Source organism: Aythya marila, assembly GCF_965140915.1.
Source record: "Aythya marila genome assembly, chromosome: 2".
Lineage (NCBI taxonomy): Eukaryota > Metazoa > Chordata > Aves > Anseriformes > Anatidae > Aythya > Aythya marila.
This window is the reverse complement of record NC_139043.1, coordinates 145,101,630-145,127,685: the sequence shown is the minus strand read 5'-3', so window position 1 is coordinate 145,127,685 and position 26,056 is coordinate 145,101,630. Positions and strand designations below refer to the sequence as shown.

General features: G+C 40.5%; 1 protein-coding gene across 3 annotated transcripts; it reads right to left on the bottom strand.

Annotated features, from left to right (window-relative positions):
- Positions 1-25,897, bottom strand: TBC1D31 (TBC1 domain family member 31). 3 transcript variants are annotated; one of them, XM_082755128.1, is made up of 23 exons: positions 25,808-25,850; positions 25,260-25,452; positions 22,821-22,967; positions 22,206-22,321; positions 20,106-20,284; positions 16,270-16,421; positions 15,689-15,848; positions 15,224-15,424; positions 13,835-14,008; positions 12,941-13,020; positions 12,692-12,838; positions 12,276-12,409; positions 11,164-11,297; positions 10,365-10,544; positions 9,136-9,368; positions 8,421-8,573; positions 7,221-7,356; positions 6,293-6,385; positions 4,528-4,668; positions 3,322-3,516; positions 2,748-2,898; positions 1,076-1,192; positions 1-378 (listed from the first exon to the last, which is right to left on the bottom strand). In XM_082755128.1, exons 4-23 carry the CDS (start codon positions 22,297-22,299, stop codon positions 236-238), a joined length of 2,997 nt encoding a protein of 998 aa, XP_082611254.1. In that variant the 5' UTR covers positions 22,300-22,321; positions 22,821-22,967; positions 25,260-25,452; positions 25,808-25,850; the 3' UTR covers positions 1-235. The 3 variants fall into 3 exon arrangements, with proteins under 3 accessions (XP_082611254.1, XP_082611252.1, XP_082611253.1); XM_082755126.1 differs by lacking the exon at positions 25,260-25,452 and having other exon boundaries at positions 25,808-25,897; XM_082755127.1 differs by lacking the exon at positions 25,808-25,850 and having other exon boundaries at positions 25,260-25,703.
- Positions 25,898-26,056: the final 159 nt, after the last annotated feature.

Genomic DNA, 26,056 nt, shown 5'->3' with positions numbered 1-26,056 from the left:
AACAATGGTAAAAAGTGAGTTTATTTTACAAGTAAAAATAGTATTATAATTAATGAGAAAATAACGAGGTTACAAACACTGCACATTTTTCTAGCTAGAATTTTATTTTTTATATAAAAAATATTTCCAAAGGCCTTTAAAATAAACAACCTATGATCAATCTTAAATCACATTACACATAGGGTTTCAGTGATTGATAATTTAGAAGTACAGCTGAGGTCCCGAGCACATCATCTCAAGTTGTCCACTTTGTAGATGAGAGATGAGTTGGAGGATGTCTAACTCGAGCCTGTGCAGTAAGCTTCTGTCTGAGCTGTCTGACTTCTGCCATCAGTTCCCGCTCTTGGCATGCCAGTTCTCGTCTTCTAACTGAAGACACTTAAATGCAAGAAACTCAGAATTAATACTGCAACTGTTTTCCGTAAATACCATGAATGTTTATTGGAAAAGAGGTAACTCCTGTAGAGAGACACTACATTTTATTAATGAATACTGTTGTACTTGAGACAGCCTGACAGCCTGTAAAATCAAGGAGCAATTTTATTTGAAAGTGGTACCAGGGTAAACTATGTTTTGTTACAAAAACGTCAGATGTTGGAGTGCTATGGCAGGTCCAAAGAAACATGTTTTTTGTTGCATGCGGAGTTTTATAGGTAAGATGCAAGTCTGTGCTTTCATTGGCTAGGACAGTCCTTGGGAAATTACTGAAGACTAGTTCTTGACTATAACTCTCTGTAGGATTTTCATGAAAGACAGTTCTACACATGCCCAACATCCCCAAATCATACATAATTATGAAGACACAGGTAAAATTATCAGGTCAGAATAAGACTAAACTAGGCTGAGGTTTAAAATGACTAGTCTCATAACATGACATGCCTCAGGCACTTCCTACCTGTGCTATTCCTGGTAGTGATTTTTTTTTAAGGTGTGAAGTGTAATACAACAATAAACTGGTTTACTATCCACTGATCACCTACATGACTAATAATGACTCTATCACCCACCTAGGTGTTCCAGTAATGCATATGAAGCTAAGTGTGAGGGAAAGGAGGGCTCTAACTTAGAAACTTACCGTATGATGACGACTCTGATGCAGACAAATCATTCAAACACACGTTTCCAGACTTTGGCACCTGCTGGAATTCTACCCCTCTCCCTGTACATCCAGCCTTTAAATCACGCAGTCTCTCTGTGAGAAATGGAGAGAAGGTGTCTTTGTAAACTCTAAGGGTTTAAATTCCTAGTCAATTTTTCTTGCTTGAGGTGAAACAGCTTTTCTGCAGGAAGCAAAACTGGAACACTCACTCCTACGTGCCAAACAGAATTCCCTCAGAATTTAGTCGTTTTCAGTCCATGGGTCAAAGGCATGCATCACTGCACTTCATTTGAACTAATGACAGTTCCACATGTGCTGTTTCTTCCTATATAATTAATCTTCTAACAAATGGGCCACTAAGTTCACGCGGAATATGTCTACTTGTACTTGCAGTTTTAGAAGGAGACACCCATTTTAATAACTTACAGTTGCAAATTACTCAATATTAAAACCATCAGGCAAATTAGGGCAAAGTTGGAAAAAACTTTGCCGAAAGCAATACTAATCATCCAGTCTTAATACTAATCACTAATCTTGTGTGTGTGAGGAGATGTAAGAGCAAGATATTTATCTGCAAACCCACCCAAATGCAGCATTTCAGAAGGATGTAGTGGCCAATCCTGGAAGGACACAAATACCTTTTTTTTTTCTCTGTGAACAAACACTTGGCAAAGTCACTTGGTGGTAGTGTAAGTAAAGAAAATGTTATTTGACTGAGGATTTCTAAGGGATGAGAGTTTATGATTGGTTTAAGCTGACATAAGCCTGTGCTCCTACCAAAAATGCTGTTCCCACCGTTCCCTTTGCTCCCGGTCACAGCACTGCCTCTGTGCTGGTCTGGAGCTCACCACTCTGTGGTGCGAAGTTAGATCAGATGTGACTGAAGTTCTAGTCCTGGAAAATAAGGACTAATGTGCAGTTGGATAGGCAAGATGCTCTAGCCTGTCATGTAGCCTAGGAATAACAGATCTGATACAAGAGCATGTGCCAGGCACAGGAAGAAGAAGGAAAAGTGTCCCTTCTGATGGCAACCTACAAAATAACACTGTTTATGAAATCACAGGGATCTGAAAAATCCTACCTTCTGAAAGAAAGAATTATATTAGCATGAAGACAACATTATGGGAACAAAGGGAAGGAGATAAAGTGGGAGAGTTTGTACTCCATCTTGTGTTCTGTAACTGTACAAAAACAGCCAGGGGAACTTAATTCTGCCAGCTCATCATATGACTGGAATTACAGTTAGGCTGGAACAGTACTGATCAGGTTGGAGGCAGGACTGATGTCAGTGGGATGGTCTGAAAGATATAAATGCCTGATGAAAGACTCCCATATAACCTTTGGTGAAACTATTTTCATCCATATGGAAAATATCTATGCCTCTACCACAGGCACCCCAAGCAGCAGGTATCTTCTAGGCAACCAGAAAATTACAGACTGAGGTTTCCAATCTGATGAAAGATCAGGGCAAACTATCCTATGTTTTCTGTATAAGTCTGGCCTTATATATTGTTTACATGAAAGAACACTGCCAAAAAGTGCTCATGTAAAGTACTTTATCTCTAGTATTACTTTCTTTGTTTGTACTCAGTTGATGAGTCCAGGCCTTCATGCCTGATACCCAGAACTGCATTGTCTCTAAACTCACCAAAATAGGCATCCTCTCTTTGCAGCTTTTCAGCCAAATTTAACGCATCGTTCATTTCATCTTCTAAAAACTGCTTCCTGTGTTCACGTGCTGCAGCAGCAGCCTTCTGCTCTTCCTCCAGTTGTGCTTTTTTCCGTGTAACTTCTTCCCACTGCGCAACAGAGATATTAAGTGCATCTTTGACAGATGTATTACAGGAAAAAGGCAACAAGCAAAACCATCTGGGTTATTACAGACTACACTTCATCCTTAAATAAAAAGCTATGTTATTACACCGAGTGAATGCTTCATTTTCCAAAAGTTTCTCCTTCAAACACCTGGAGAAAGGTTAAGAGTCTTGAGCTAGAGAAAAAATGAGAGAAACTTACACAATTAGGAACATGCTTTCCTAAACCTAAAATATCCTCATTAATTTGCTCTAGTGCTTTCAGAAACTCCTGGTTGAAACGGTAAAGGAGCTGCCTAATAAACACTTCTTATTCAATATCTTTCAGTTTTATGCTATATTATGTTATGGGCAAAAGACAGTTACGTGTGTGCCAGTCCCCCTTAGGAAAAGAAATAATGCAAATACCTTTTTTTCTTCTGCCTCCCTCAAGGCCTTCAGAAGTTCAGCTTCTTTTACCCTGTTGTCGTGAAGGAGCTTGGCTATCTCTTCATAATGCTTCTCACGGTCCTTATCATCGTGCCTTAGTTTATGCAAGGCCTGCAACCTCCAGTCGATCTCAACACATTTCTGCTCTGCTTTGGCTAAATTTTCTTCAGCTACCTAAACAAAAAATCTTTCTTACCAGGAATCCACTTGCTTTATTTCAAGTACACAGCCTTACATACAGATAAGGGAAGATGTTTTGCTGTCAGACTGAAGTGTCCTGCAGTATCACTGTTAGATGCCCCTAGTAGGAGACTGCACCTGCAGTGCCACTCCCCCACTCATTACAGCAAGCTGCCTCATCTGACAGGGCTGTCTTCTGCTTCTTTTACATCCTTGACATTCTTTCTCTCACCCAGGGCCTTTTAAACGAGACATAAGCCCACTCTGTGATTTTGGGGATTTTGCTTTCCTACCACGGATTACATTTCGTTTCCAGGTGCTCCTAACATAAGAGCGATACCTGAATGCCAATACTTCCACCCACATCCATCTGCTTCCAAAAATTGAAGGCTGTTTACAAAAATTCAGACCCATATGTTTATTTCTAGACAAAATATAAATGCAGATGCCAAGCATATGGGTAGTGGGTTAGCTGCAACTATTTTTCCAACTGTGCAGTTACAAGTTCTGAGCTTGAAAATCTGAACAATTCCTAATGTCAAGCCATACACATTCATTACTGTGATCAGGAAGACAGCTTCTACAGCTGAATTTCCTGCCAAGTACTATCAACTGAAAGTTCCTTTGTGGCTTACTTTTGTTTTATTGTGGTTACAAATAAAACATGTTCCTTAACAGGAGGAACTTATACTGAAGAGCACTTTTGAGTCTTACATTCCTTTTAAGTTCTGGAAAACGAAGGAAAATTAATATTCATGGCAGTCCCAGAGAATTTCAGTGTTATATAGCTGCTTGGACACTTCAGTCAGACTTTCGAAAGCGTCCAAATTTTTAGCATGTCATCATGATCTATTAATACAGGTAACTAGAAAATAGATTTCCTTCAAAATATTTTCACATTAGCTCAGACTAGCTAATTGAAATTGAAACGCCATTAACTAGTACCACTTGTACTAGTTAACACACTAGCTTCCCCAAATTCGTGTTAAAATCTAATCGTTTTACCATCTGAGCTTTCTGTTTTTCTTCTCGATCCGTTTCCATCAATCGCTGAACAACGTGATCTTCAAGATCTGCCTTTCTTCGACTGGCATCTATCTCTTCTTTCATTTCCTGCGTGGAGCTCTCTTGATCTTTGATAAGATGCTGCCAAACACGCCAGCATAAGTTATTGTTGCTAAGCTGCTAACCCACTTTTGTAATTCTCTCTTTAAACATTTATTAAAACTTCATTAAACTAGTATTTGAATATATCCACGCATCTCATCCCACTGCATATCATAACCTACCATAACTGTTCAAGGAAGTGATATTCCCTGCTGTTTTACCCACTTGGAATTACACTAAGCCTGAGTCAGCACAGTGATCTCCCAGGTTTATGCTGATGTAATTCCAGTCCATGGATTGCAATGGAACAGGAAAGCAGAATTCCAACTTAAATCAATTAGATTAATCATGAAAATATTCTCCATTTTCACGGCATATCTTAGCCAAAACCTCAAAATGCTTCACAAATATAAATCATGCTCCATAGCACAGGGACTTAAAATAAACACATCTGCAGATTGAATGCAGAGATGATTTGTCAAAATAATACAAATCAGCATTAGATCTAGAAAGAGAATTTTAACTCTTAACAGCTTTTCTTCACATTCATTGGGGCACATCTACATTTTTCTGAAGAAGGCAAAATCCCCTCCCAGTCCTGCTGGAATCCGCTGAGCTGTGTCAGCAGGGTACTTAAGCACAGGTAACAAACACTGCCTCTCAACAGGCCTTCGAAGATTGAATACAGACCCTTGCTGACAGCATAAAACAGTTCAGGGCATGGGCAGTAAAAGCCTGCCTGTACAGGCTCTTGTGGGCAGACATATATCCTTGGTTAGTTAAATAATTGGTGCCTTTCTAGCCTAAAGATGATGGTCACTGTAGAATTAATTCCCTTAACCAGCTGACTTTTCATGGACTGGGACACCAGTGATCCTAGCCCGGTTTGCGTTTTGTAGCCACAGTGCAGCTGGCTGTGTATATAACAAATAAATGCTAAAAGAAATTTAGCCCAGTTATGGTCAGCATAAATTATGAAAAGTCTATGGCCAAAAGCTTTAAGAAGTCAAACACACATTACTAAGTCTGACTGGCAGCCTTGTCAACCATTTTCATTAACTCATTTAACTTATTTTTGAACAATATTTATCAAAATAAAAACCTTTAATGCTAAATAATGATCTTTCTGGATTACAACGTAAGGCATTTGAGAAAGGAACTGCACCTTCCCCACAAACCATCCACTCCTTTTTGCTTAATGATGTTGCTGGCAACGAGACAGTCTTTCATCCACTACATCAATCTGTTACACTGTTCCCTTCAGAAAATGGAGATATATCTGGATACCACAGATGAAAAGGTGGGAGTTTTGGGGATGAGGAACATGTTGTTATAGACTTTTTTTTTTTTTTTCTTATTTACATGTTTCTCACTTCTCTCAGACAGCTGAGTATACAGATAAAGCCTGCATCAACCACATGATGCCTCTGCTCAGAAGAAAAATAAAATGGGGAGGATATGGGCATTTTCTCCCAGTAAAATGGGTAACCATGAGTACTACTACTATTATCAGAGGGTTTATTCAAAAAAGGGTATTAAAAAGGGGGGAAAAAACACCTAAATTTTTCCTCTCATAGTCTGGTTGAATGAATACAACCAAATCTGAGAACTGCAAAGGAAGAACCATTAAATATAAACATCTGTACAGTTCCCTAACAGTTACCTGTTCAAAAAGCTGTCTTTGTGATTCAAGCTCCATCTGTCGTACTTCTACATCTTGAACAGTGGCAGCTGTTTCTTGCTCTCTCATGGATGCCTTGAGGAGAAGAGAAACACATGAAAACAGTGCAAAGGAAAAAAAATCTCCATTTAAAAAATAATATCAAGAAAAATGTCCAAAACCAGAAGCAGCATCCTATTTCTAAGGTCTAGTTAACTTTCTGTTATATGACAAACAACAGAAAATACTGATCAAAAGTGCAGGGTAAGGTAGAGAAGAGGCACAGGAACAGTTTTGCATCCAGTCACACATAAGGGAAATGTCAGGCTTGATCTAGCACTAATAATCTGCAAGATGTAGCTCCAAATTGAATAAAAAGTCTAAATCCTGTGGAGGACAGCAGAGATATGAGAGCAGCCACACCTGTGCAGAGCTGCAAAAAAGAATCTCACAGTTCCCTGACTCAGCAAAGTGTGGTGCTGAGCTGCAAGGAATGGCTCTGCAAAGACTCAGTTCATGCCCATGAGGTTCTAAAGCTCGTGCTCCACTCTCTGCGTCTGCATGATGTCGAGCTTGAGCTAGGAACCCTGCAGGAGCAGAGCCAGGCTTGGCCAAAGGCTGTTTCAGTGCCTCTCAATCAATGGCAGAGTTAATTTGCAGCCTGATTACAGCCCACAGACTACTGTTAATTGACTAGGCCTTTAAGGAGCTCATTACATTTTTCAACACTGTCAGTATACAATAAATCTGGCTTTTCCCAGGAGTTTTGCCAGTTACAATTGCCCTCAATTATGCACTTGTAACCTCACGTTAAATACACTTTTGGGGTCACAAATCACAGTATATCAACTGAAATTTTGGTTCTAAATTTTTTCTTAGTTATTTTTCTGAATAAACCTTCAAGAAAAGAATTGCTTGAGCAATACTCAGCTTTTCTAGCAATTTCATCATCAAGGCGTTTCAGTTCCATTTGGCGCTGATCTTGCTGGTATTTCAGAAAACGCCTTCTTGAGGCATCTAGAAATTGTAGTTCCTTTACTTTCAGTTCTCTTCTCACAGCAGCTAGTCTTCAAAGACAAAACAAACAGAAACATGGGAATTTTTATGACCTTTTATAAAAGGTCAGTAATAAAGAGCACAAGCTTGCACCACGGTTACCCAACAGTTACTAGGAGTTAATCTCTAACTTGTAAGGCTTAGGGAAGTTGCTCTCGTTCTTGTCAACTGCCCAGTTTTCATTTACAAGATGAAATTAAATTCAGAGACACACAGACATCCTCTAATGGCAATCTCTCCCAATTAGGCTTTGAAGCCCTGTGCTCTATTTCTGTTGTACGTTAATAAGCACTAGTTTAGTATTGTAATCATCCAGAGCTGGAAACTAGTCCTTAGAATAATTGCCAGTGTCCTGGTACCTCTTTCAGCACAAAATTAGTCCTATGTTTATTTGCAAAATATCAAACTCTTTCAAGGAACAAAACCACAAACTCAAGAATTACTTGGCAAAGAAAACCCCACTGCTTACTTTTTAAATAAAAACCTACGTTGTAGATTACAGAAGTTTAAGACAAGTATTACTTTTAGTTGATCTAAAAACCTGTGGAGACATTGAAATTCTCTTAAACCTTCACAATTGCAAAACATATGAACTGTGGAATGACTTCGGTACTACCTCAACTCTTTACTCAGCCAATGATAAATAAAGCAGTCTTTTTTCTAAATCCACTAGACATACAAGAACGTGTACAGTATAGCATCAGTACTCTGAGACTGTAAAGGACTCTTGTATTTGCACTTAAAGTCTGTCCACAGTATAAGCCTGAAGTCTCAGTGTGCAAATAGCAATTGACTGCCCACAAGTATTCACAATCTGAAGAGGCCAGAGAAAAGGCTGGGAGCTGAGACAAAAATATGAAGTGTCCTGGCCTCTGATCTGCTGTATTCCCTTGAGTATGGCAGTAATACAACCCAGATCTCTTCATTCCCACACCAAAATCTGACCCACCAGACCACACTGCTTTCCCACATTTCAATTTATACAAACTAGTGGCCATTTCTCCTTTACTCATGGTTAAAAATGTAATACCAGGATACTGTAGCCAGGCCCCTAATGTTTCTCATATTATAATACCTTTGCCTCTGTTCTGCCAACTTCTTTTCTTCTTCCACAAGCATTTTTCGCCTTTGTTCTTCAGCTTCTCGAAGCAATTCCTGCTTTCGATACCAAGCTTCATCTTCTGCCTTCCGTTCCTGTGCTTTAGCTTCTAACTCATGCATTAATTGTCTAAATGGAAGGAAATCATGTCCATATATCACACCAAGTACCAAGCAATTACTTGGTTACTTTGAAATCAATAACTGAAATGTGATTCATGAGACTATGACATCCCCTTTATGTACTGATAAAGAGTGAGAAAGATGAGAGAGATGGGAAAGATCAACAGTTCTGACTTTTACAGACAACAGGGCATTTCAGATGAGTGCAGACATCTTCTTCAGGTTCTTAACAAAAAATTATTTCTAAATGTCTCTTGAAATCATGGTTCCCACTGATTTCAATTTTGAGATTGGAAAGGCCCTTCACAAAGTTGGACGTGACAGCATTAACAGTTTAGGTTCTTACTTCTAAGCTTTCAAGTTTGAGGACTGGCAGCCCAGTATTTAGACCACAAATTTAACTTAAACACATCAAGCCAAGTAACTGTTTGAATGTTAAAGTTATCTTCCCCATTTTTTAAAACATATTGCCTCTCTATTCTCAAGCATACACAACGTAACAGGAAAAGGGAATTGTATCCACCTGTCCCTCCCAGTTTGACACTGTCCTCAACTTTCCCAGTAAATACCTTTCTCTTAAGTATTCAATTTCATCCTGTCTGATCCTCTCCCATTCCTGAGATTGATAATCCACAATGAACTTGGGATATTTATTAAATACAGGGTACTGTCCTTTTGTAAGTGGTATGAAGTCATCAAGCACACGTTGTGGATGGATATCTGGTGGTGTAGCCTCCATAAAATGATAAGCTTCTTTAATCACAACGTTAATGTCCAGGTTGTTACGATGATGAAAGAAATACTGTAAGAGACATGCTTCCATTTACATTCTACAAAAGATTAAGCATGTTTTTAATATACTTATGTAGGAATAATTAGGTAAATTAGCAAGCTCTATATTCCAAACGTTGATTAAAAAAGTGATTAAGTTGGCCCTACTGGTTAGTAAAGTATCGTGGGCTCAAGTGACTTGGCCCAAACGCCTTCAATTTCTAGAAGTATACTTGGGTTCTTTTCCTTCCCTTCCAATGACAGTTGTGAAGAGATCTGGGTACCTTGTTGTGATGTAAGAGTGTCCAGCTGCTCAAAAAGACACTCCTACCACTTGGTTAGACCTCACTCAACTTTTAGTGTTTAAACATGAACCACAGAAGTTCCTCTTCTAGCAGGACTGTTCTTCCCATCAAAGATCTTCATCAAGAGAATCTTTCAGTTGGTATTGAAATAATGTAGCAATAATATTATCTGATGTTTGTCAAGCTGCTCACAAGCACACTGTCAAGGTGGAACCCTTTGTCTACAGAGATGTTTTCATGTAAAAAAATCCTCCTCCTCCCTTGTAAAGCTAAACATCAGAAAAAATTTTTAGCTTATCATCAGAGAACATCAAATAATATTGCCTGACTTCATAAATCTGAAAGCAAAATAATGAAACAACATGACAGAATTACTGTCTTTTGTCTCCACACACACAAATCAATATTGGAACTCCGAATAAAAGGCAGAATTGTTTTGTGGTTGATGAACCATTGCCATTTACTAAATAACTTTTAGTGGCATTAGAAAATTTATGAAAGCTTCTAGAGATCTTGTTGCATGAAACTGCAGGAAATTGCTCATTGTTTTTTTCATTTATTGTACATTTGTCAGGTACTAGATGACATTGTTCAGAAATATAAGAATACATTAATATGAAACTGAAACACCTCCTTCAAAACTCCTTAAGAACAGTTAATGGTGTTTCACACTTCTCTGTAGCAACACCTTCAGGTGACTGACTTCAAAAGAACACATTTACCTCAAAATCCTGTCTTTGATTGCAGTGAAGCAGTGGAGCTCTGGAACATACAATATAGGCAACAACAATCATTAGGAAGTATGAAGGATGGTTAGAGAAGATATTATCAAAGACTTTGAGCCATTCTTCTCTTGTTAGAACCTCAGAGAACAGGGTTTCTAGAAGAGGCCAGGCATAAACCTACATCATTTGGGAAATTTGAAAAAAACAAACAATCCATTAGTAGAATTTTACTATTCCTTTCACAGAAATAATATAAAAATTTATTGCCTTATACCAAGAGCCTATTTATTTATGAAAGAAATAGGAACTAAACCAGAATATTTGAAGATATGCTTTATTCCCCACTACAAACATTCAAAATGAATACAGGGTAAATATACATAATTTTCTTAATTCACTGGATGCGTTTAGCTTTGTGAAGCTAAAATCATCCTTAATGATAAACATGTATAATTATGGTTTTGACTTACAAAATTAATTCATCACACCTACATTGAATTAAAAAAAAAAAGGAAAGTAAAAATACATTTACAATTTGGCCAGTAGATTTTCAAGCACTATACACTTGAAAGGGAAGGATCTCTAAGAACTACAGTAGCATATACATGAGAGTTATGACTATGCAAAAAGAAAAGTTGCAGGAAAGCAATGATACATTCTTTATACTCCTATATCATTCACTATTATTTAATGAAAACTCCTTCAATAAAAGAATTACGTCAAAATAAAACACTAGTGCACTATCTGTCATTCACTGCGATGACATTTCATATGCAAATGTAGGCTAGAATGTTACCTGTGAAGTCACGTTGTATTTTATAAAATGCTGAAGCAGTTCTTTGTCATGATGTGCTAAGATATTTTCCATCATACTAAGGACATTAACTGGAGGATTGGGAAAATACTCAAACCAGTGCTGACAAAAATTAACTGAAAAAGAAACAAAACAAAACACAATCCATTGTAATCCAAAGTGAAGACTCTTGACAACCTTAAGGTTTGTTTATGATGTCTGTGAATTTAAGAGGAAGTTTTAAGTGAAGTCTATTTGAGGCATTCCTATCTCTCCTACCATTTATTCCTAAACCATTTCCACAGTACGCTGCTCCTCCAGCTGCACTGGCATGAGTGTGTCAGCACGCTGTGAACCAGCTTGGGGAATTAATCTGGCTCAAAGATAAAATGAAACAAGTCTGTGTGCTGTGCGACTAGGTGGTTGGAGGCCGATGGGAATGCTTAAGCCAGTTTTTCTGTCTCGTGGAACTAAAGCCTGGATCAAGTAATTTTTAACATACTAAGAATAATTTTGGTAAACTTGGGTACTTATTCACTAACAGTATGTGTTTGCAAAGTGTGTATGGATGCTTGGCAGCACATATCTTCTGCAGATTTAGAAGCAGCTGCAACAACTAATTTCAGTGTAGCGCACTTCAATTTAGTATGTTTCTTCAGAAGACAGCCATAGAGAGCTTTCAGCAAATGTCTAATTTTGAGGTACCACATGTGACAGCTAAACACAGTAAAACTTTAAAAGAGATCATTCCCCTTTGATTGAGGTGGGCTTGACTTCTTTTCCCATAACTCAGATACAGATTTTAGTTATTAAATATGATGTGATTATGCAAGATACAGTCATTTTTATTGGTTAGACTTTACAAATGCTGTAAAACTGCTTGGTTTTGCTACAAGTACTGCAAAAGGAAGTCTAATATCTTGTTTTGATTTAAAAACAGGTTTTGGTTTTAAATGTACAGGGCTATGTATTAATTCCCGGTAATACCTTTAAAAGAGAGTCTGGTAACAACTTAGGAAAGCACCTCATTCATTTCATCAGGAAAAACTCTTTTGCATGGGAAAGCTTAAACATGTTGCATCATCTATGACTTCTGAAAATCGTTGCTTACCTACCTACTACTGTAGCAACAACTTCAAAGCAGATCAGCTGGTTGTTCTGGAATAATTTTACAAATGGGAACGCTAGCAAAGGAATATAAGGCGTCTCACCAAAGATAGCAGACCAGTGAGCTAGAGCTGATAAGGTCCTGTATGTAAAGGCAAGAAAAGGTGTAGAAAACATTGGTCTCAAACAAATGCATTTTAGAACTATCATACTATCATATAATATGTATCATGTATCATACTATCATGCAAAATTCAAACTAGATGCAGGATTATACCGGTTACAAAACCAAAAATGCATCAGGGCATTACTATTTAATTTTAGACTTCTCCTTCTAGCTGATTCCAGCTACTGCATACGCTTCAGATCAATATATGAAGATATAAAGCTATAATATTTAAGTAAATATAAATATACATTTTACCTCTGTAAAACTCTCAGCAGTTTCCTGCTTTTGATCGGATACTCATTCTGAATATTCACAAATGCACTGTGGGTGCCCTTATCTATTAGGCTACTGAATGCTAAGTGGTTTTCAGGAAGTTGTAATAAGGAACGCCAAACAAACATCCTGTAATTAAAATGGAGACTTAGTCAAGCAGCTTCTCTTTCATAGGCCAGTAAACACACGCAAATTGATTTAGTGCAAGCATGAGCATGCACACAAACGTACCTGTATTTTGCTGGATATTCACCGTATCCTTTCAACAAGGCCTGTAAACGTTTCTTATTTAATCCACCTGGCAATTCATTCTACAAAATAGGGAATCAATGATAAAGGATTTCTTGTTCTTTAGCTTTCCTTGCACAGTAGCTAAATAGTGGAGTTCTTAGCATAATATTAAAGAAAAACTATACTATGTACAGCTACATTATCCTAGTTTTTTCAACAACAAAGGTAATTCAATGGATCATTCATTTTCTGCTGAAATCAAACAGCTGACATTGATTTCCAGCAAAAGCAGACAGAATCTGACTGACGAAACTATACATAAATAAATGATGGGTATGGTCAAACAAAGAATATTTACATAAGGAATGGATTATATTCTGCTGAATGTCAGAGGAGAAAATATATATTTGTGAGTATACATGTGTATATATACATATATATATATGCATATATGACTATATATATGAGACTCAAGATAAAGACATAAAGAGAAGGCGGCACGATGATGAGGGAAGGGAAACAAATGTACCGATAACGCATCATCTGAACAATTCCAAAGAATGAAATAGCTTCTAGGCAGACATCTTAGAAGTGCAGTTTGCTAGCAGGGAAGCAGATCAGATCTGGCAAATAAGCAAATGTGTCACAAGTTCCTTGAACAACTTCAGAGGTACCCAAACCTGACTGGAGGAATGGCAGCTCTGGCAGTGTCACATAATACAGGCTGAACAGCGAGCACAAACGGTGTAAAACTCCCTTAACTCTGCTCTAACATCCAAGTGAATCAGTGCCTGAACTTATTTTCTAATGTTTTTTGTTTTTTTTTAATTTTATTTTGCAATGAAATTTAAATGCTGCAGTCTGAAGAACAAAACATCTGTAATTTCTTCCTACCTCTTTATTTTCAAGCGATGTGTTTGCTTGCACTTTCAGCAGTCTCGTTTGAATTTTGTTTCCTTTGGATTTCCAAGGCCGCTCTGACCTTCCTGAAGTAACTTTCGTCAGCTTATTTGCCTCTGACTTGCACTTGGGCCAATCCTCCACTACTTTGAACTGGGGCGGTGGAGGCTAATATTAAGCGAAAATACCTTGGTTAACATTTTGTAAGACCAAATAAATCACACTATAATTTGATGCTAACTATTTTATATGCTATATCCTTCAGCTTGATGGCCATACCATGAAGAAGAGAGCCACAGCTATAACAGAAACAAATGCATATGGTCTGTATACTCCTGAATATATATGCCAGTGAATTAAGCTGCCGTAATGAACTAGCAAGAAGTACTGTGAGAATGTTTATGTAGCTTTTAAACATCAAACCAAACATCATGCTATTTCCTTGTTTAAACACTAAAATACAAGTGGGATAGCATAAATGTGTACCAGGTAGCATTCTGGTTATTTATTTTAGTATGTTTCTCACTGTTACTAAAACACTTTGCATTTCTATAGCACCTGTTAGAAGGCACACAAAAGACCTTTACGAACTTAAATTAATCATCAGTGTCAGGTAGGCATTAATTCAATTTTGGAGATTGGGAAAGCAAGGAACAAAGTGGATATCCCAGTTCATGTCAACCCGGCAGCAAAAGTGCAAATGGAATGCATGTGTGACATCTTTACACATCCTTCCTCAGCTCCAACTCCTTCATTATCCAAAGCTGGTTACTGTTTACTTCAAAGACGTGGTGATTAAAGATACATGGAATTCTGGATTTAGAAACCTGACTCCCATTAATAAATTACTTTAATAAAATAAGAGCTGGTAGTTAGAATGTTTGTTATTTAGGAAGGATTAGGAGTATGATTGTGCCATAATGATGGATGCCGGTATCCAATAACACAGCAAGAAGAACAAAATCACAGTAACAAAAAGACCATTCATGCCTGCAGTTTAAGAGAGCATTAGTTGCAAGGCATTTCCTGGTAGGAAATGGAACAGAAGCAGCACAATTGTGCTGTTTCTATCTCCCCCCAAAGTCATTACAAAGTAAAATCAGTCCATACAAATCACTGTAGAAAGCAACGCCATCTCCCCCTCCTCCCAAAACCAGAAACACAATGATGCACTTTGAAAACATCACGTTACCTGACCGGCTGGAATAACAATGCAGGGAACCCAACAAACCACTTTTTCTCTATTTGTAGTGTTAAAGATGACACTGCCACACTTCTAAGCCAATGGTACATCAGCAAACTACTGCTGATACAAAAGTTACACGGACAAGTGTCACCTTTAATAGGATTTACTGAAGCTATGAGAAATGTGAAACACTGTACCTTATTTGCTTCCTGAGTCAAAGCTTGGACACTGTATAAATTGACACTACCATTTTCCATTACTGATGCAATATACCGTCCGTTGGGGCTAATTGCTGCCGTGCTAATTCCCTCTTCGTGACTCCCAATGGCAAAAAGCAGTTTGCATGTTTCTATATTGATAAATCTCATCATATTATCTTGACTTAATACTCCAAGGACCTGTAAGTTAAAAGGATTCATCAGTAATGCCGTCAATGTAAAACAAAGAGGGATACCAAAGGAATACCAAATTAATGACTGACCTTCCATTAAACTATAAGAGCAACTGAACAAACATTCAGCAAAATAGCTTTCCCCTTCTATGGTATGGGCCCATCTCCCCACTGTCCTCAAAAAGCTCTGAAAGTACTTGTGTTGAATCAATTAACCAAATATCCCCTCTCAAGTTTTTTTATTATTATTATTATTATTTTTAAAACTGACCTGATTGGAGCCCCCGTCAAAACTGTCCGGGAGGAATTCCAGATGGCGAACAGCTCGTACTTTTGTAGGCATCTGGATTATTTTTATCAGCTGCTTTGATTCTAAACACCACAAGTGAAGATGATTTGATTTTCCACCAGCTACAAAAATCCGGCCATCCCTGGATCACAGGGGAGGCAAAGTTTCTCAGTACTCATCAGAATATTAGAATTTAAGCTAGCTACAGAGACAGAGATCATGCATTTCTTTCTATGCCCTCAAATCAGTTGGGAATCTGTCATTATTCCTGCCTTACTCTCCTGAAAGAGCAAAATAGCTCTTAAATAATAAAATTGCTTTTGTAATAGATGAACTTTATTTTAGCGGTCATTAAATTAAATTACTTTATTTCAACTACTATGGGACTATAATAAAAACTGCTATTGATCCTTGCTGCAAGCATCAGTCATGGCAGATTTCAAAAGCTTACCATAGCACATAGCTCAATGCTTCCACAAAACATGACAAATAAGAAAAGAAAAGCTGTTTTAAAATTACAGTTTTTGTGGTTTGCCTTTAGAGTGTTTAAAATAGCAATTTACCTGGTCACTGCAAAGACTTTATACAGTAATGTAGAGCCTTCTACTGGAGTTGGCAACTGGTATTTACAGTGCAGAGTATCAAATTCCCATGCAAAAACAGAATTATCTTTGAAACAGCTGAGGATGGTGTTACTCAATGGAAGGAAAAACACCTGAAAGAATATGAAGAAGGAAAAAATGGAATGCCATTGTCAAGGAAGTATACTTTGCATTGGACCAAAGTGAATGGCAGAATAAAACAGAGCAAGAAAGCATGACAGTATGGATATTTTGGTAACTGTGTAACGCAGCTGCAAGGCGAGGCTTTGATCCCACAAACAGTGGGATCCTTTCTCCTGTAACAGACATGTCTGGCATGCTCTCCCTTGCGCTGGTTCAGAACTTGTACCCTTTGCTGAGCCAGTTTAACTCACCAAAATGACTCAAATCTTTACCTGGGTTATTTTTGTGACTGTCTTACGGAGGGTCCTGATGAATGCCAGAGAGGGTATAACATAGGTACTGGGAAAACGCACCCAGCAGCAGCAAAGGATGGGAGCCAGGAACCAGAACTGCTCACTGAGCACTGGAGGGTTTTGCAGAGCTTGCTGCATCTTCTACAAACTAACTTCAGCTTTCAACAGCCTGCAAATGCAGTCGGCGAAGCACTTACCTTCAGACTTAAGCTCCTAAATTTTACATAAAATTGTTAAATGTTAGAAACACTGTAAAAAAAATTAGCAGTGTGTTCTGCAACTATAAAATGCAGTTTGCCATGAAAGAAAATAAAATCAAAAAGCTTGTAAATGTATTTTTTATTATTATTCTCAGCAGGTGTATTGTTTACATGTAATTCCTTTTGATTAAAAAAATTTGGACAATTCCCCATAGCTATAATTTTGAAGGTTAAATTCCAAGTGGTTTTGGCTATTTGATCAAGGTACTGACCACCTGAAGGGTTCACTAGCTGAGATTTGTGGTCAGTGCCAAGAAGTTCAGAGTTTTGGTCTGAATGGTTTCTCTGGGCCTTGAGCTCTGGATACATGGGACGGGATTCATGTTGCTGAATGTCGGTGACCAAAAGTTGGGTGTTCAGCCCACTTCAGTCACTTGACAGTGAGCAGAAGTTACCTGTGAGGAAAAAGGCTCCTCACCTACCACAGTAATTTCTGTTCAGACTGAGCTGCCCCTTCTCCCTCAGGGACTGAGGAAGCCTAGACAATGAAATGAGAGTAAATGCCTATCGGGCAGACGGATGAAGTTAAGCCACATGATTTCCACCTTTTCTTTATCATCAGAAAAGTCTGTTGCTCCTTCCAACAGTAAATGAAGCCCTAGGAAGGGTTTAAAGTTGCTATTTAAGTTCTGGCAAGCTGGAGTAATGAGCAGTTCCTCATTTTCTGCTTTGTCCTAGCAAAATACCACAAGCTGGTCACACGCAGCTGTTGAATGAGCAGCGACGCTCTGAAAATGGTCATTACAGATGTTTTTTCTTTAGCTCTTCTTCCTCATTCGTCTTTTTTTCCCACCTGCCATTCTTACACCGCGCAACACGGCCTCTGTCATTTTAACTTAGCTTTGTCCTATACCAGACGAACAGAAGGTGTGTTTTTGAGTGCAAACTGGGATTAAATAAAAGGGTTCCACAAAGAACTCTACAGATTGGTGTGAAATTAACTAGCAAGCAGGAGACCAACTTTGGACAATGAGCGTCATGGCTGTGTCTAATAATAAATCTGATCTTTAATAAAGCACTTATCTGTATATCTGGAATCATGACATAGGAGCAAACATCATTATCTCTATTCCAAAATGAAATCCAGATAAAACGGATTACTTGCATGAAGTCCTATCTCACAAATGGCGGAGCCAAACCAAAATTGCAGACTCCTGCTTCCCAAACAGTGATTTATTCACCCAACCGCAGTCACTACTGTTTGGATTTAAAAGTTTCTTTCTGCATTGTAACATCCTGATCCTACCGAATTCCAACAGTCATTCATCAGCAAGCAGCCCCTGCATGTAGCCTATGCAAAGAAAGATGAGCAGCAGAAAAATCACAGAAAGGTTTGGGTTGGAAAGGACCTTAAAGTTTATCGGGTTCCAGCCCCCTGCCATGGGCAGGGACACCTCCCACCAGCCCAGGTTGCCCAAAGCCCCATCCAGCCTGGCCTTGAGCACCTCCAGGGATGGGGCATCCACAGCTTCTCTGGGCAGCCTGTGCCAGGGCCTCACCACCCTCTGAGTGAAGAATTTCTTCCAAATATATAATCTAAATCGACCCTCTTTCAGTTTAAAACCTCTACCCTTTGTTCTATCACAATATACCCTTGTAAAAAGTTTCTCTCCATCTTTCTTGTCAGCCTCCTTTACAAACTGAAAGGCTGTAATAATAAACATCTTGCAAACTAAAGAAATGCAGCCTGCTTTGGAGGGAAGACCTGGTAATTATTTTTGTGATGTGCACTTAAGAGCAGCTTTAATAAAGCAACTAAAAACGTATACATGATCTCCCCCACTAATTGGCAGGTGACTATTTAGGCTGGCAAAATTCCTGCCTGCCCTAGTACACGGTGAAAGCACACAAATGAGGATCCTTGTTCCGTACAGAATCAGCACAGCTGTTCAGTGACCGGTCTGATGAGAACTTTGGTTTGAAGTGGTACGTGTGAGACTACTCACTGTAGGGCAGCACGTGTGTAAGCAACGCTCAGGCACTGCAGTGGCGCTTTCTGCAGTACAAATGCCCAAGTCTGACGTTTGGTGGCGCAAGCAGCCCTATTTAAAGCAGGGTAACACGATGGGAGGCCTATTTAAACCACTCCCCAACACAAACGTACTCTTTCTCCTCCCCTGCGTTGTTCCAGTATTAGTGCACAGCAAACCAAACCAAAGAAACCACCAGGCTGAAATGCAGCAATTTATTTTTTTTTTTGCTGAGTTACTTCTCAGCGTGAACTACATTCAGTGCTTAGTGTGCACAGGAGGAAGAGAAGCTTTGGAATAAGCAGCTGAATGGGGTAGGTGGTGGTGACTAAGTCACCATCATCACCCCCAAACTGTTTTTTGAACAACACCCTTCGAATCACAAATTCATTCAGGTTGGAACTGATCTCTGAAGGTCATCTGAGCCCATCCCCAGGTCAAAGAAAGGCCAAATTCCAGGTTAGATTGGGTTGGTCACAGTCACAGCCGACCAAGTTCTGAGGAAAGATCCTCATCGGTTCCTTTCATGTTCCCAGCAGCTCTCTGCAACTGCTGACCACCCACTGGTCTGGGTGATGTGACTGGCTAACAGTCAGGGAGGTACGCCCAAGGAATGCAGGAAAGATTCTGCTGAATTTTTAGAAGTATCACAGAGTCATAGAATATCCTGACTTGGAAGGGACCGACAGGGGTCATTGAGTCCAACCCCTGGCTCCACAGAGGATGACCCAAAATCAGCCCATGTGTCTGAGAGCATTGTCCAAACACTTCTTGAACTCCAGCCGGCTCAGTGCCGTGACCACTGCCCTGGGGAGCCTGTCCCAGTGCCCGACCACCTCTGGGTGCAGAACCTTTCCCTAATCCCCAGCCTGACCCTCCCCTGTCCCAGCTCCATGCCGTTCCCTTGGGTCCTGTCGCTGTCCCCAGAGAGCAGAGCTCAGCGCCTGCCCCTCCGCTCCCCTCGTGAGGGAGCTGCAGGCCGCCATGAGGCCTCCCCTCAGCCTGCTCTGCTCTGAGCAAACCAAGGGACCTCAGCCCCTCCTCATACATCTTGCCCTCTGTTTTGCTGCCCTTGTACTGTGACTTCAGCATGTGGGATTACTCCTGCTGAGGTATGCTTGCTTGCCCTTTAGCAGTTGCTCTTTACTCACCTTCTGTATACCCACAGAATGACGAACGTTCAGCTTTCTTTTCCTTTGAAAGGTGTCCAAGTCCCAGAGCTGCGCTGTATCACTGGAGGTAGTGATGGCATACCTGCCTGAGCCATTGACCGAGATGGAAGACACTGAAGAATCGTGTCCTCTCATCCAGCTAACTAGCTCCTTGGTTTCTGCAGGAGTTGATGGGAAAATAAAGAAAGAAATAAAAGATATGAAAGTCAAAGTGCAATGAATATTATACTCTCCATTGCCAGCACTACGCTGTAAAAGAGACTTTTAAACACACCTGGTATACGACCATTTACCATCACAATCCAACAAACAAGAAACAAACATATCAGTATTCATATTATTATTACACCTCAGATAAACATAACCTCTTCATCTCTAAATAACAGGCTTAAGTAACAGATTTCATAAATTACTCTCAGTTCTACGGAGATATCCAACCTGCACAGGCTTGTTTAATTTAGGCTAACAATCAATCGCAAGAAATCAAGAATGTTAAGATCAGGTGAATTCAGCATGCCTCGTGGGCAGATTATCTGATGTGAACACTGGCAGAAATATCTAGAAGTTGAATATTCAGAAGGCTGAACGTTCTAGTTAGAGTTCTCCACTTGTTTTGACTTGTGGCCGATCCATGTGAATGATTACGCAGCTATTTACAGGTGCAAGGAAAAAAGGTTTAATGACAATGGGCAATGCCTGTAGAGAAGTACAGTCAGAAAGCAACATCTCATTAACTCTTTTAGAGTCCAAAACATTTTTCTGCTGTGCTCTGCATGCTGAGGAAATAGCTCTCTGACTACATTGTCTCCCACTGGTGACTGCGTGACCACTAATCCTTCCTCAGCAGCTAAACTGCAGTTGTGGCAATCAGACTACGTACACGGGGCAGTCTGCCTGCCTGCCCGCGGGGTGCTTCCGGCTGACCAACTGCTACGGCATCGAGGGTGGGAAGTGGCTGTAACGCAGCTTGTAAAGCCTAACAGCCAAACTTTCTGTTGGCTTACAGAGAATCGATTGTTTAAAGCAGTTGTCACACAGGAGGATGACAAGGGATTACAGAGAAGGGCTTCTGAAGCAGATGGAGCCCACTGACTATTATCGAACACACCTCTAAGAGTAGCTCACCCGACGCTGACTTATGTGAAGATCACTTACATTTTAAAACATTCTTCAGTATGATTTGGTATCTGGAAACTGAGCCATAAAAACATGCAGGTTTATGGGATAATCAGCAATATTTCTTTAAACACATCCAAAAACTATGGTTGGTCTTACCGTGGTTGAAAGGAAAAGCTGGTAGGATTTCAAGGCCTTATCTCCTACTCTTATTTGGGCAAACATTGTTACTTTAAAAACTGCAGTAATAATATCAGACTGGAACCACTCAAATTGCAGGTAAGTGACTCCTATGGCTTTTTAAAAAGACTTGAATCCAGATATGAGACATTACAGCTACAATTTCGACAGGTTAAGTTAGGAAGAATGAATTGTCAATGCCCTTCACCATTTAACTTCTAATCAAGTCAGAGGCACACAGCTAGCCTGTGAAGTTAATTTTTGACATTGTTTATGAATAACGCTACAGATCTGCTGGCATTATTCTCAATACAACTGACAATTCTTTCAGTATATAAGCTTACTTTATTTACGTATTTTACTGTAAACATAGTTTACAACTGGTTCAGTTGGAAACTAACACACTGTTGACTGATTTTGCTTTGATTTTACACAGAATACCTTTTCTATAAAAATATATATAGATTTACATCACAAAAGGAAAATATATAATCCTGATCCTGTGCCAACCTTCAGCTAAACAGATGCCTGTGCAACTCAGTAGGAAAAGGAAGCTCTGACAAAGTGAAGGGCTTATTTACCCCCGGGACTATAACCCATACAGGCCTCACAGGTCTCAACTTGTGTACTTTTTTGTTTTCTGGGGGGTGGTGGTGGTGGGAAAAACACAAGGTATGAGATGCATAAAAGACTTCAATCGATTTGCAAAAAATTGAGATTGAAACTAAAATTATAAAGGCTTTCATAACTATCCAGATAATAAACCTTCACACTTCTGCTTACCCGTATCGAAGCACTTAATAGAATAGTCTGCCAAAGCCACCAGGAATTCCGTCTTTCTGCGAAGATTAAATGCCAAAGCAGTGCACGCCTGCATTGTTCGCTGAACGAGGTTGAACCTATTTAAAAATACACGGCCTCACTGTGTTAGCAAACTTGGGGTCATTATGTCAAGTGAAGTAATGGCTTAAACAGTTTCAACTTATTTCACCAAGAAATAAATTAACTCAAAGGAAGGGAGCAAAGAAACCATATCTACTTACAATAAATACAACAATCACTGCTAATACTGTAAAACTTAGTAGTGTAAAATTGAAAAGACATTAATGTACTTCTACAAAATGATGATCTTTTTTAAGTCTTTAATCACTGAACATCTATGAAACTGCTGGTTGTTCCCTCTTATCTTTTCAGAACAGCTACACTAATAAAATAGTACACAGGGAACCTATATCAGACACTGGCTGGCAGCTTCAGCTCTGAGCAAACCTCCCTCTATCTCCACAGCCACGGAAACCTGAGGTTAAAACCAGACCTGTGGCACAGTGGCAGGCAGGTTCCATGTCCCTGAGTGATGCAGACAGCAGGATAATTACAATGTCTTGATATAAATCTTACCTGTTTCCCTTCAGGTCAAAAACATATATGTTCCCTTGGTGGTCTCCAGCAAGGAGGGAGTCTCCAGAACTGTCAAACGCCACATTCAGGAACCGTATTGTCTTTGAAGGAGATCCTGGGGCAGTGTGAGTTATGTTCACTATAACTCTGTGAAGAAAGCAAGCAAAAACAACCTTGTTTAGAATTGTCTTATAAACATGCATTTTTCCAAGACCTAGAATTTACAGATTCCTAGATTATCATTTTAGAATTCTAATCATTCATAGCGTTCTATGAGAAATCTTCCATAAAAAACACATTTCTAATACAAAAATATACTAAACAGAGGAAATCATTCACTACGTTGGAAGGTAGTTATAGTCAGGAGATGTTAAAGAAAGCAGGCAGGGGGAAATTCAACATTTGCGGTCCTCTTATGTGGCTCCCAGTTAACTGATTTTCATTCATATTATTGAGTAACAATAACGCGTATGCTGGTCTATCATCTACCAAACTATCTGAAAACCCAGTTCAGGGCTCAGCAAGGAACCTGCCTCTTCGTTGTCACTGTAAAGGAACAAGCTAGAGAAAACTGAAAAGCTGTGAAGAATTACCAGAAACAAACAAACAAAACAAAACAGCAATTTTGATTAGATGTAGAGAAGTGGGGGAATAGGGGAATCCATTTTAATATTACTCCTTCCCAGAGTCTTCACAAGCACGAGGCAGGCCATTTTTATCATTGTTCATCTGAGATATTACAGAGCAGAAGCTTCTGCTTTCTCACATTCTCTCCTTGCCTCACGCTGTTAGCATAAAACAAAGCCAGGTGCAGAACAGAACCTCACATGCAGAAGAGGCCAGAACCGGATGGTTTTTCCAGGAAGCAGCACAGGAAGATTTGGGAGGTCTGCTGCTCCTGGATTTCTTGGATAATTCTGGGAAAAACAATTGTTTTGGGAGGTAGATTAGGTACTGCAGGGCCCTTACAGAACACTGTGGCCATGGCAGTGTAAGATTCTGGTGTCAGAAGAGTAGAAAATGTAAGCCAGCGCCTGCACGCAACTGCTGGTGTTTGTACAAAGCGCGAGGGAACCCCAGGAGGGCCATGCAGCGATCGTACAGGCTGGAGATAAAACTCGTTGTACTTTGCCTTGCTATGCCCATTCCTTTCTGGGATAAAGGGGAAGGGCCATAAAAATGAAATTAGAAAGATAATAAGCTATTTCAATTAAGAGTTTGTGATAAATTAGTGTCTTTAACATCATAAAAATAGAAAGTGTGACTTCCGATTCTAAAACACCCTGAAGTGACTTATCAAAGTAGTTACAGCATTTCCCAGGCCTTCTTCAACACCATTTGCTGCCTTTCAAAAGTTTCCTTGCTACCAATTTAACCTAGGAGAATAAAGGGATCAGTTCATGGAGCTGCACTCAGATTTCCCATGCCAAACACCGCACAGGTACCCAAAAGTAGCATTCTTCATTTTGGGCCAGACAGTGTTCACATACTTTTTAATTAAAATCTCGTGGGAATTTGCCCTTGGTATTTAAGGCCATTAAAAATAAAAACAAACAGAAAACAAATTCAGGACAGTTCTGACATTCACAAGCTACAAATAAGCTATTTGGAGCGTTTGAGTTCAAGTAAAATAAGCTATTTCAGCATGTGTAACAGCTGCACCATTAGAGATGTTCAGCCTTTGGAATAAATTATTTGTAACCCTCACATCTAATCCTATCTCTGAGGGCAGCACCTCAACACCTGTGTACTATTTAGCACTTCAGTGACGTACACAGTGACGTTCTCCATCTCTGATATGATCTGAAAGATCACATGGACAACTACACACTTCACACTCCTGGTTACACAGAGGATAAGGTGGAGTGACAGAATCATTATGGTTGGGAAAGCCCTCCAATGTCACCTGGTCCAACCATCCCCTACCACCAATGTCACCACTAAACCATGTCCCCAGGCACCACGTCCAACCTCTCCTTGAACACCCCCAGGGACGGGGACTCCACCACCTTCCTGGGCAACCCGTCCCAGTGCCTGACTGCTCTTGCTGAGCAGAAATGTCTCCTCATTTCCAGCCTGAACCTCCCCTGGCACAGCTTGAGGCCATTCCCTCTGGTCCTATCACTGGTTACCTGTGAGCAGAGGCCGACCCCCAGCTCCCCACAGCTTCCTTTCAGGCAGTTGCAGAGAGCAATGAGGCCTCCCCTGAGCCTTCTCTTCCCTACACCAACCACCCCCAGCTCCCTCAGCCGCTCCTCACAGGACTTGTGCCCCAGGCCCTTCCCCAGCTTCGTAGCCCTGCTCTGGGCACGCTCCAGGGCCTCGATGTCCTTCTGGCACTGAGGGGCCCAAAGCTGAATGCAGGGGATGATCACCTCCCTGCTCCTGCTGGTGGCACACTTCCAGTACAAACCACGGTGTTGCTAAATCCCCAATTACCCAGGTGAGGCATCGCTCCCAGTGCCGTTACAGCGATACGGTGACAGGTGGAGTGCTGCGGAGTTACTTCTCCTGTTTTAATGCTGTAATGTCTGGGGGGAGGGAGCTGGATGCTGGGTGACCCGAATGCCCCAGGAGGGTCACAAAACCAGGGAATAATTCAGGGGAAATTCAGGAGGGGTTCAGGATAGATCTGGAGGGATTTAGGGAGAATTCAGGAGGGATTTGGGGATAATTTAGGGAAAGTTCTGGGGGAATTCAAGGGGAAAGGTCCCTCTGGGGGCCCCTCGGGCCGCCCACACCAGGCCTGGACGCTTGTAGCCCACCCCCCGTCCTCCTGCCTGCCTTCAGATCGCTTAAATTTAATTAAATTTAAATTTAATTTAATTTAAATTTAACTTAATTTAACTCAATTTAACTCGATTTAACTTCACTCCACCCCCCCACGACCCACCGGGGAGCTGCCCCACGGCCCTGCCCGCTGCCTGAGCCCCCCCGTCCCCCTCAGCTCCCCCTCAGCCGCCTCAGGGCTCCCCAGCGGCCGTTACCCGCCGCCCGCCGCCGGGCCGGGCCCGCGGCCCCACAGCGGGCCCTGGCTGCGGCCGCCCAGCTCCCGGCTCGGCATCCTCCGGGCTAAACGGCCGCCACACGGCGGGAAGGGGGGGCCGCGCGAATGGTACGGCCCAACCCCGCTTTGTCCATAGGGGGAAATAGGAAACAGGAGGGTGATCCCCCCCTCTGATAGGATGGGATGGAACAGTCCCCGCCTGGGAGCCGCGGGGGGTGCTGGGAGATGT